General features: G+C 36.7%; 1 protein-coding gene across 6 annotated transcripts in view; it reads right to left on the bottom strand.

Annotated features, from left to right (window-relative positions):
• Positions 1–12,229, bottom strand: part of Sgce (sarcoglycan epsilon) — a 69,855-nt gene that overhangs the window by 44,895 nt on the left and 12,731 nt on the right. For 4 of the 6 annotated variants that reach the window (XM_063242622.1, XM_063242617.1, XM_063242627.1 and 1 more), the window contains exon 2: positions 9,442–9,549. The exons of the other annotated variants lie outside the window; for them this stretch is intronic. In XM_063242622.1, coding sequence (XP_063098692.1) covers positions 9,442–9,549 — 108 coding nt within the window. The remainder of the gene's footprint in view (positions 1–9,441; positions 9,550–12,229) is intronic. 6 annotated transcript variants of the gene reach the window in all.

Here is a 12,229-nt window from a genome sequence, read left to right as displayed (position 1 = left end):
CCTCTGCAGTCTATTGGGGATTTCTATCTTTCAGATGGGGTAGTAGCTGTAATTTTTAGACAGATAAACCCTACCAGGACCCTTCTTGCTTTTAGTCACTGATGGATTTGTAAACGTGGCAATTAACCTCGGGACCCCAGGTAGATCATGCTAAGCTTGCGACTCACTAAAAACCCTGGATAGCAATATCATCAACTGTAGTAAATTTTTCAGGATTGAAAATAGAAACTCCCACAAAATGTTGCTTTATCTGTGAAAATTTGTCCTTGCAGTTCTGTGGATGGCTGCCAAAAAGGGTGAACTGAATTAAAATATTTGGCTTGTAGCTTCACGTATCCACAACTTGACTACTAAAAACACCACTTCAAAGGCCATGTGACAGAAAAAGAGCAGGCGGCAAGTTAGGTTTCACTAGGGGTGCAGAGAGACTCTTGCCTAATTTGTTTTATACTCATCAGAAGTTTCCCACAGCACTTACAGTGACCAACTTCCACTCAAGGACCATGCGCTCACCTGTGGGAATGCTTTTATTTCAAATAACAATGAATGAATGGTTAGAAAAATCATAAGGATGAGAATTCAAGTTTTTTGTTTATGTTTTTGTTTTTGAGACAGGGTCTCACTATGTAGTTCAGACTGGCCTTGAACTCACTTTGTAGCTCAGGCTGGTCTGGAACTCACAGTGATCCTCCTGCTTCAATTCCTTAAGTGAGATCACAAAATTCAACTTTTCAAACCGGTCCAGTACTCCAACGTATCCTAAATGCTAAATGCAGTGGGAAAAGTGATGGCAAGAGATCATGTCCCTGCTTTCCAGGACTTCACCATCTAGTGCAGGGCAACATTTACCTAACATGGCATTGTTCCAGAGGCAGAAACTGCACCGGAAATACTTGTAGGAATGGCAGGAGCAGTGGAGGTTGGAAAGATCTAGAAAAAAATTTACAGAAGGAGTAGAACTCAATATGGCTTTTAAAATATTAGTAGGCTTCTATAACTCAGAGATGGGAAATTCAGGCCTTCATCAGACTGTGAGATCCTTCCAAGGAAGTGAAGGAAACCAGGCTGCCACATCCTGGGTTTGTTTTCAGAGGCAAGCAGAACTAAGAAGAAAAGCAGGTTCAATTATGGAGAGGTTCAAACTTCTGTTGAGAAGTTATTTCTCTCTATCTTAAAGGTGCTTAAATTCCCAATCATAATCATACATCCAAGTACAGGAATATTTCAAATGATCTACATGGATCTCTTCTAAATGTTTCTTTCTGGATATTTAAAACACCTAGTGGTGCAGTTTGAGTTTTATTTATGTCATTTTCTATGCATCTAGCAAAGTATCAAATATATCTGAATAATTTCACCAACACCTTATGGAATGGATGGAAATATTCTACTAGAAAGCACTGTAGAAATAAACATAAGTCTCATGCTAGTAGATAAAATATATGTAATATTTAAGGTCTACGTAGTATTTTATATCAACTTCCATTTATGTCAAACACTATTAACAATGCCCTGAGTTTTTGCTATGAGATAGTAAAAGCTAGCCTATGAAGAAAGTTTGTATTTAATACTGAAATATTAATACTGATTTAAATTTAATACTGATTTCATTTTCTTGCAGCCCTCCATAGGCCCTGAGTGAGAACTTAGAAGGCTTCTGCCTCTTCCTATCACCTCACTTCCCCACAGAAGGTCTCAGATTCTGCCTTCATTAAAAAATAAACAAACAAACAAAAAACAAAAACATTTCTGCAATCTACAAAGTCAAGCCACAATTTATTAAGGCCCTCCTGGGTTTCTAGATGGCACGGACATTTTCTTATTGGTATATATTCAATTGCCTTTCTACAAACCACTGAACTGCATTCTTGCTGGTCAGTTACCTTGGCAACTCCACAATAAAGCCTGCTTCACTTTAAGTATAGTATGCCATTCACTTTTAGAAAAACATGATACAGATGTATGACATACTCATCATCCAGAAATGGAAAATGACTAAGCCACTATGTTTTGTTTGTGAAAATTCTGCAGCATCAGTTTGAAATACGGGCTCTCACAAAACATTTTAGAGAAGGGCTCTTTCCCTTTTCCTATTTCTTCCAGCAAAACAAATAGCTCTGCATAGGAGCTCTTTGGGGAGTCTACACCTATGCTTACTTCCAAAACCAACAAACAACACAGATTTGAAGCTCTAGCCTCTTGCTCTAAACATAAGGTATATCAATAATGCTGACAGTATCTATACCATTACTCACAGAGCCTGGTACTAACAGGTAACACATGCCACACTCACATATGCCTAGGTGGTATTCATAAGTGATGAGCTTGAAACATATTGTTTTCCTTAAGAATGGGTCTTGAAAATCAAATTTAAACACTCTAAAAATCCACACCACTTAAATCCAATAATCTCTGAAATACACATGTGTACAGCTGAGGTCACAAGGTCTGGCATTTCTGTGTGTCGCATGGTTCTGCAATCTTCTACAGCTGCAAATTTATTACCTTTGCAAGCACATGCCACTGGATAGAAATGAAACCAGAAGCTAATGTGTGTCTAAATCAGTGCAAATCTGTCATGTTAATGAGAAAAACAATTAAACTACAAGTCTGCTCCACGGGGATTCAAAAGCATAATCTTCAAACAGTAAGGGAAGCTAGATCTGCAAAAACTTCTGAAGACAAACTGTCATAGAAGAGGTGTTCCTTTAAGGAAAAACACACGGCTGAGTAGAAAAGAGCCGAAGGGTATGTCAGCACCAAGCCAGGGTCAGTATTTCACCTTAAGTTCCGATGCCTCTCATCACTGCGCTATTGAAACCTTACCCACATGACTATGTTTCAGTCACAGAGTATAGAAACTACAGACCACTTCAGCAACTGTGTTATTATGTGACAAGACAGAACCAAGAATCAAATGGCAGATCGTGACTGCCGCAGCAATGAAGTGGACTTTGTGCTAGCTGAACCGTGTCCTCTCTTCCATTACTGCGAGTCTGCTGGAAATTTCCTCTCCATGATGAAAACATAAGGATTGTGTCTGTGCACTTACTTACAATCACTTTAAAACAAAGCAAATGTGGATGCATTTAGTAAACATTAAAACTTGCAAGTGTTATGGCAGTGCATTGCTAATGAACCTCCGATACGTAACTTCACACTTGCCACAATTACTCTTCATGGCATATGCACAACACACATGCACGCGCACCCCCCAAACACACACACACAGAGTACCTGCTACTTAAAAAATCCAGTAACACTCTACCATGTCTTCTTCTGTAGAATTAAATAAGAACAAGCATGCAACCATAAAGGCAAAACAGTGCAAAACTTTTTTAAACTTTAAATCTCTTAACATCTTTTAGAATAAAGTTATAAGCTATTATCAAAATTCAAGTCTGGGTGGCAAGTCTTAGGTAACAATTATGTATATGTCTCTTTTATGTATGTTTCATCAACAAATTAATCATTTTAAAAGAGACTTATTTGTATCATCTTTTTTCTAATTTACAAGGATATGTCTTAATATCAGTTTATCAGGAAGCTCACGCAACAAATCATTCGAAAGGGCTGACAAAATACCCTGTGGTCGATCTTTTTTCATGATGGTATAAGATCATCACTGCACATTAATTATAGCACTCTGCTGTATTATATAGACGTTCCCTACAAACTATTTGGCTCTCTTGTCATTTACTGATCACACGAGAAGGTGCCAGTCTGCAAATGCCTTTTAAGGCTGTATGTGTTATAGATTTTCTGCTTTCTCCTCGGTAGATGTGCTGTCAGCTGTCATTTCTCACTGCTATCCGTGTGTTTGCTATGGCCGCTTCTCCAGCCCTTCTAATTTGCTGTTATTAATCTGCTACAGCTGAAGAAACCAGACTATCAAATAAGGTGTGGTTGTACACTGAAGTAGAGAGCAAATTTGTGCAGTTTTAATGCACATAGTACCTGGCTAGATGTGCAACACAGGAGCCTGTGTTTGCTGCACCTATGCTGGCTGCCCAGAGATTCAAGTTCTCTGTGGACGCAGTACATTTCTGAGTAGGTGATCTGTCAATAATTATGAGAGGGCATTATTTGAAGCGACAGCAGTAAAACTCCACATATTAAATACTTTCAGAAATAAACCAAGGTACAATTCATATTCTTCATCTACCCCACATGCAGTATTATGTAAATGTGAATGTGAAATCGAAGTGGATATAATGTATTATATGAAATAATTTCTTACATACTTGAAATGTGAGAAATATACTGCATAACTTTAAGAGATCTAAGGATTAAATAATTTATTACACTTAGCAATAGCTAAAAGATCCTAAGAATATTGCAGCACATTATAATAAGTAACTCACAAATAAGAAATTAAAGTCTATTTTAAAAATCATTACAATGTTGTCAATTTACTTCTCATGTGCAGAGACTTTTAAGATTTAAGGTATTTATTGGGAATTATTACAAAGGTGCTCTGAGTCCAAATTAAGAATATATTATTTCCCAACTCTTCACAGTATTGCCTTTATGGTAAGTATTATCAGAAAAACATTTTAAACAAGCAAGATGAATATTTTAAAATATATCTGGGAGACACAGGACTGAACAGCCATCTATCTAATACAGCTTTTAAGATAAAAAAACTAAGCAACAAGCAACATGATCTGACAATTAAAAATTTTGAAGTACTGATAGGAAAAATAGGCTCTTTGACTCTTACCATAGACTTTTAACAGGCGAAAGGGCTACAAGGAGAGCCCAAGCCCCTGGATACACAGCACATTAAGAAGTAAATTGAACTGACCACCAGAGATGAATGCCTTTGGCTATCTCTGCATCAAGAAAGTTCATTTCAGAATTTCAGAGCCTGTATATTTATGGATTCCTTCCTAACTTATTTTTAAATATGTTGTCACTACAGTCACATTGAAGTTTAATTATTAAAGCAGATAATTGCTAAAGACAAACATTTTTAGAGATAGCAATATCCAGCAAGGCACACATATGTTCAGTTTTTGTTTTAGTTTTTCTCACTAAGACTGACCTTGTGTTGTGCTAACTCAACTTTGTAAATCTTGGATCTGACTCAAGAGCTTTGCTCAGTAGCCTGCCCTTCACCTCTGGGTTTACTCAGCATCAAAGTACGGTAAGCTGTTCGTTTGAGGATGGGTCGCTGTTGTTTTTCTGTCGGTGAGATCATTCACACCTGGGTTACAGACTTCACAAGGACAGATGAGCTTGCCTTGGTAAACCTTCCCTTCCTTTCGCAAGAGGTAGAAAACAAATTATTGCTTGAATCATTTTCTATAAAAAAAATCAAAAGAGTTTCTTCACAAGACTACCTTTTCCTACTAACACTTAATTTCTCCAAAGTGGAATTAAATAAAGTGGGATTAAATATCTTGATCATAATTATCATGTGCATGCTTTTTTTTTTGTTTGCTTATATGTCAATGGGAAAAAAGATTTGCAAACTACTATTAATTGGTGATCAATGAAACATTGGTCTTATAGAATGCTGGAAAAGCATCACCCTGCCTAGACAGGCCAAATACCTTTGTTAAGAAAGAGATAAGCGCACCATTCCTTACTGGAGTATGGCCTCAGCCTCCTATTCAATCCAGGATTTCTGACAGTTAATACCCACCAGCAATGCCACGCATTGGCTATCCTGAAGGAATCAGTCACTGTAGATTTCACTGTACTAATGACAAAATTGTACTCAGAGGGACTGAGAGACTGGTTCAAGCCTCAAGGACTAGGAAAAGGAAAAGCACCAGCCTTGAACTAAGGAAGAAGTGCAGTTTATTCATTTGAAAACAAAAGCCAGTATAGGTGATGGTAATACATTCTATTGTAACATCCTGCCACAGTAACCTTTTAAGTATCCCTCTTTAGTTTATGAAGGACCAGACAATTCAGTTTCTGTTAACATACTTAACATATTTAAAAATAAGTTAGGAAGGAATCCATAAATATACAGTTTCATAAAGTCATCTGAGTTACTCTGCAAACTGGAAAAAGTGAGTGGACAATAGAAACCTCAAACAAACTCATGCTGAAAAACAAGAAACACAGGAAGGTGAAGGTCGGAGAGGAAACATTCTACCCTTCCGAACTAAGATTTAGGAGGGGAACCTTATCTCTTGTAAATGATTCTTTAAATTCCTGGAACTTTATGATCTTTCCTCTGCCTCTGCCACCTTTTAGAAACAAAGAAACACGTAGAACATGAGGGGCAATTCCTCTCCATCCCGGGAAGTAAAGGAGTCATCCGGAGAGACCCATATCTTGAAGCCACGCAGACCTATCAGTAAGCTAGCAGAGGCTTCTTTCAAGATAGCAGAAGAAAATTCTATCAAGTTACCGAAAGTACATAGTATTTTATTCCCATGAACATCCAGGTGAATTTAATTATTTAACCTGGAAATAATTAGAAGACCTGAATACCATCATTTGACTTTATCTTATTTTCTTAAGAATAACATCATGAAGTCCCTCAGTGAACCTAAGGCTGGTCTACTTTACAATGTGAATTTTAAAGAAGTTGAAGATATTTTTCTAAGTGAAGTACATAAAACATGAAAGCTTATTTCTACTTAAATTATTCCAATAATAAATTTAAAACTTTTAAAATTCCCTAACCTCATCTCAGGGAAAAAAAAAGAGAAGCCATATTTAGAATTCTCTTCATGACTTCTGTAACCCCTATATTGAGGTAGACTGTTGTCATATGTGTTGATATGAGGCAATCAAATTGCTCGGAATCCTATTTACGAAAGAGATGCTATTGTTCGAACAACTAAATGCAGATGTCTTGTGTTCTGTGTAAATGACTTGGGAGTGACAGTGTGCAATGTATCCATTGTTGTCCCCTGGGGGGGAAGGGGGGGATGCTATCCCACTGTTTTAGCCAAGACTTAGAATATCATTTAAAATATAAGTTACACAGAAAATGTATTTTACTGTAATTTACCCTTTTAATTGGTTGTGTTCCTTGGAATATGCCAAAAAGACTGACCAAGATTCTTGGTCAAGAACAGTACAAAGAACGCTTGACAAGTGAGAAAGCCTTTTAGGTGGTCTTTCTATGCAAGCTACAAGTATTTGTCATTAAAATTTTAAAAACTGAAGCAATTTTCTTCACACAGTTGATGTAGGATGATATCAGGGAAAACTGAGGAAAAAAGACACAACCTGAACTAGTTACGTTGGTAGCTTCAACACTGACTGTCCACTTCAACTGTGAGACTACAGTTATCTGTCAAGTCCCACAGAGGAAATGAGTCTGTAACCTAATGGGAACCTGTAGTTCAAAATAAACAGGCGAGTAGTAGTTGTTGGAGATTGTACAGGATACAATGCATTTCACCAAGAACGGCACTGAAATAGATGACTCCACTGGACTTAACAGCTGGCTAGACAATACTCTTCCATCATATCAAACATCATATCAAAACAGCATGGAAATGGGGTGGGGGCAAAAATTCTAGGGCTCAGAGTTAAAGAGAAGAGACAGAAGAAATAGAAAAGATGACAGTAATTCACTGCAAAATGATGCGAAGTCCAATGAAAGAGACTTCAGGGATATTCTGTAGGGCCCTTAGAGCCAGGGTGGGTCCCAACACCTTTGGAAATGAGCAAGTAGGTATACAGAATAGATCACAGCAGTGACTCTAACCTGAGACACAACCTTTAAAAAAGGACCTCAGGAGCTGGGGATTTAGCTTAGCAGCATAAGTGCCTGCCTTGCAAGCAGGCAGTCGTCAGTTCAATTCCCAGTACTGATAAAAAGGAAAAAGATTAAAAAAAAAAAAAAAGATCTCAGCTTAAAAAAAAAATTAGTAAACAGAAAGAGATAGGAAAACAAAACAAACAAATAAACAAAAAAAGCGGTAGGCCTTCGCTTGGAAAGGAATCAGCTAGATAAAGGAAATCAGCAGTGATTTCTTTGAAGGAACTAGGGAAAACCCAGGAAAACGTCTGAGGCTTAGGTTCTGGAATAAGCACATCTAGTGCTTTCTGAAACAAATGCTTGTGATCTTCTCATGGAAAGTGATCATTGTAAAGCTCTACGCCTTCCTCTAGATATAAACTTTCTTTAAAATCACACAGAAGTTTGGAGCCAGGCATGGTGGCACGCGCCTGTAACAGCAGTACTAAGCAAGCTGAAGCAGGAGGATCACGCTGAGTTCTAGGCCTGCCTCCTCTACAAAATGAGTTCAAGGCCAGCCTGAACTGCATAGCAAAACCCCGTCTCAAAAGGCAAAAAAAAAATCACACAGACATTTGCGAGTCTGTTTCAAAAACAGAAGGAAAGAAGAGATATGAGGAATTTTTGTTCCATGATAAAACATATCTTAGGTAGAAGATTCTAGCTGAACAAATAATTTGCTACCAGCTATAAAAAAAAAAGGTAGTAACCCTCAACTTCAGCAAAGCATGAAGACAATGAGGTAAGTCAGAATCATGTCCACAAGTATTCAGCAGGCTTTATCTTACAGTGAAGCTATGTTAGCACCTAAAATTGTTTTTCTTTTAAAAGTATTTTTATATTATCATTATCTTTATAGATACTTTATTATTAAAGTATAAAAGCCAGGCTAGTACATAGCTGATGTTCATGACCAAAAATACTCAACACTGGGAGAAAGGACTATAAATTTAGCCATGTAATTAAGAAGAAATACTAAATGAAAGCTCATAATAATAATTAATATTTGGAAAAAAAAATTTTTTTTTTTTTGTCTTTTTCATTTTTATCAGTACCAGGGATCGAACTCACAGCTGCCTGCTTGCAAGGCAGGCGCTTATGCCGCTGAGCTAAATCCCCAGCCCCTGTATTTTTATTATTGAGATTTTTTTCTTTAATAAAATGCATTATTTCAAAGATCATGGCATCATACTAATAAATATATTTATAAATTGAAAGAAAAATTTAGAAGGATCACCTTATCATTCATGGGTCAAGTCATATTTTCAACAGAAAACAAGTGTCAATCAACTACTGAATAGCAAAACATCGATTTGATTTCACAACAAAAATCATCCAAAATTGACAAGATATAGTCATTTTTCTAAGTTAAAATTAGCACTTCAAAACATACACATTAATTTTACTTAATATTTTCCAATGTTACAAACAAATCATTACAGTAAACACACAAAGTCAATTTTTAGAAGTGGTAATCTAGTCGCTGGATAAGGGCAACATAGATTAAAAACCAGAATAATTTTTCATTATAAAGTTACAGCAAAGGAAAATCATGGATTAAGAGCGCAGAGAATCAGAAGTTTTAGAAGATTAGAAAAACAAAACTTCATTTTTCAGACTTTAAAAAAAAAAAAATCACACACAACCAAAAAAGCAAAAGGCATACTGGAAGCAGACATTTAACTGACTCCCAAAAGAAGTATACACTTACAACCTAAACTCACCATCCTTCTTCCCAGCAGCCATTGTTCTGCTGATAACAAAACTGTTGGCCTGTTTGGTCTTCCAGTTAACTGTTCCATTTATGCCATCGATACAGTTTAATAAAAAAGCTTTTCAGAATAAAACAAATGCACAAAAAAATGAAATTAATGTCAAATTAAAATGACTATCACAGATCATCTACTATCAACTGGGATCAGATTCCTTCTAGCCAAGCTGGCTGCTAACTCCAGTCAGCAAATATTTACTACATGCCAATACAATGAATATATGAGGATAACAGGAAATACAACACAGCCCCCCACCTCCCAAGGACCGTACAGTCTCTGAGGATTGGTTATTTATGAGTATTATATAATAAAGTAATACACATAAGCCGAAGTCCACGAGAACACTGACAGGGGAGAAAGTAACTCTGGCTAGCAATGTCACATTAAATAAATTCACAGTGGAGTTGAAAACATATCAGCATCAAGAAGTAGGATTAGAGTTAGGGATACTAACTAGGCAGCTATCATAAAAGTGTGGGGTAGTCAAGTTGAGTCAAAAGAAAATAAAATGTAGTACCAGTTATAAGACACACAGAGATAAGGCTGACAGTAGTTTTTCAAGTGGTTGGGTGAAGGGGTAAAGGAGAATCAAGATGGTTTTGAATTTTTATCTAAGAAGATACATAACAAGGATAATCAGTATGTCCAGAAGAGAGGTCAGTTTCAGGAGATAGTTGGTGACTTTAACGTAAGACATGTTAAATTTAGAGTACCAGCAGGTTATCATTATAAAACAAGTTACGAAGATGGAAACAGAGCTTCATTCATAAGAAAATATGATGGAGTATTTGATGCAGATTTGATGTTATTCTTCAGAAAATGAGTATGAAAGCCAAAGTCCCAATGGAATTTCTTAAAGATAATATACCCCAGGTAACATATACTAGACCCTCACGTACAAAGTGCAGCATACATACACACTTTCCTGTTGGTGACTGATTCATCTATCCTGTTCCTCTTCATCCAGACTGCCAGCCTTTTTGCTTGCTCTCCAATTTTCCATCCTTACTTTTCAGATTTGAAGTATTTGGCTGCTATTTTTCTTACAGCAACATTAACTCTCCATTGCATTACTTTAGGTCAGTTTCATCTGAGTTCAGCACAGCCCAAAACTCCACTAGGGAGCCCACCCTATAGAAATGCCCTAGCTCCTAATAAAAGCAGGCACAAAGAATAGGAGAGACAATAACACAGAAGACTACGTTAATCATTCCACTTGTATATCCAAAGCATGGAACATCTTAGCAAAGAAAGAATAAAGAGATGGTCAGAGAAGTTGGACAATATTCATGTCAAGTGCCACATATGTCAGTGTAAGGGGGATGTCAGAGATGTCAAAAAGGACAGTGTATACCCTCATTTACTTCAAAAAAGGTCAAAGAGGATGAAGGTTTAGAAAAGACTCTGAGGTTTGAAAAGTGAGAAGTTACTGGTGACTCTTTGAAAGTGAAGTTCCAATAAAGTGGTGAGAGCAGAAGCCAAATTGCAAAAGGTCAAGATGTAGATGTTGAAAATAAGGTTCATCTTTTTAAGAGTGCTGGGCAGGAAAGGAAAGCAAAGAGGTCAAATAATACACTGAGGAGGAGAAAAGGGGTGGTTATTTCAGTAGGGGGAGATTTTTATACTGTATATCAACCAAAGAAAAGGTGGAAAGGAAGGAAAAAGACTAACGTTAAAGAAAAGGCCATTATTGATGGGGTGCAGTCCAAACAACAATAACAAAATGGAATGAACAGTCAATTATGTGTAGTATAAATGAAGAAAATGTATCATGGATGAGAAAGGACAGACAGAAACGTTTACTGGGATACGGCAAAGTTAACGTCAAAGGAGCTGCCTATCTTCATAAATAAGAGATGAAATGCATATTTCCATTTCAAACTAAGTTTCTGGATTTTGAACCTAAACTTCTGAGAAATAGCTATTCTCTCTCTAAAATGAAAAAGTAATACAATTAAAAACCCAGGTTATTAAAAAACATCTTATGTCTTTAATATAAACAAAGAAAACCTCAGGTGATCATCTCTGTGATAATGTGGAGGGCAAATCAAAGGTTTCACCACCCCAACAAATAAGATACTAAGTTGCTATTCAATTTTCTAAACTACATAAACTTAAGCATATTAACGATATTTACTGAACAACCAGTCTCATGAACAACTTAACTTTGATTTAATAACTGAAATTATGTATTTTTAAATCTAGATGAAAAATACAACAGGTAGTTCCTAAAAATTTAAGTTAAAACATGAGCAATGTTAATAGTGTTTCCTGGCATAATGTTTTTTCTCCAGGAGTCTCTTTACCATGAGGTTGCCAAGATAACATGCTGGGTATTTAAGAATCACATGGATAATCCCTGAAAAATACATATTAGCCTGTACTCCATAAAGATACATAATAAATGTTCACCCATTCATAACTCCACCCAGGAGGGTGAATTACACATTATCATTAAGTGATTCTCACACATGACTATGAGCTCTAGGAGACTGAGGAAAGACCTGCAGAACCCAAAGTAATATGAGACATTTGTCTGACTTATGTACAGTAAACAGGGCTGACCTTTGACCTCAAAGCCTACCCTCCCTCCTTCCAACTGGTTTGCAAATACAGCTGACTGCTTGAAAGTGGGAAAACCCAACCTAGAAAGGCAGTAAACAGGTGGTTAAGTTCTTCTCAGTGACTTTCCAAGGAGCAATGTACGTATGGATCTGGCGATCAACATTTAGACATAACT

Source organism: Cavia porcellus, unplaced genomic scaffold (genome assembly GCF_034190915.1).
Source record: "Cavia porcellus strain 051 isolate PalLab524CR breed Dunkin Hartley unplaced genomic scaffold, mCavPor4.1 scaffold_2, whole genome shotgun sequence".
Taxonomy (NCBI): domain Eukaryota; kingdom Metazoa; phylum Chordata; class Mammalia; order Rodentia; family Caviidae; genus Cavia; species Cavia porcellus.
The sequence above is the reverse complement of the archived record's forward strand: the minus strand, read 5'-3'. Positions and strand labels throughout refer to the sequence as shown.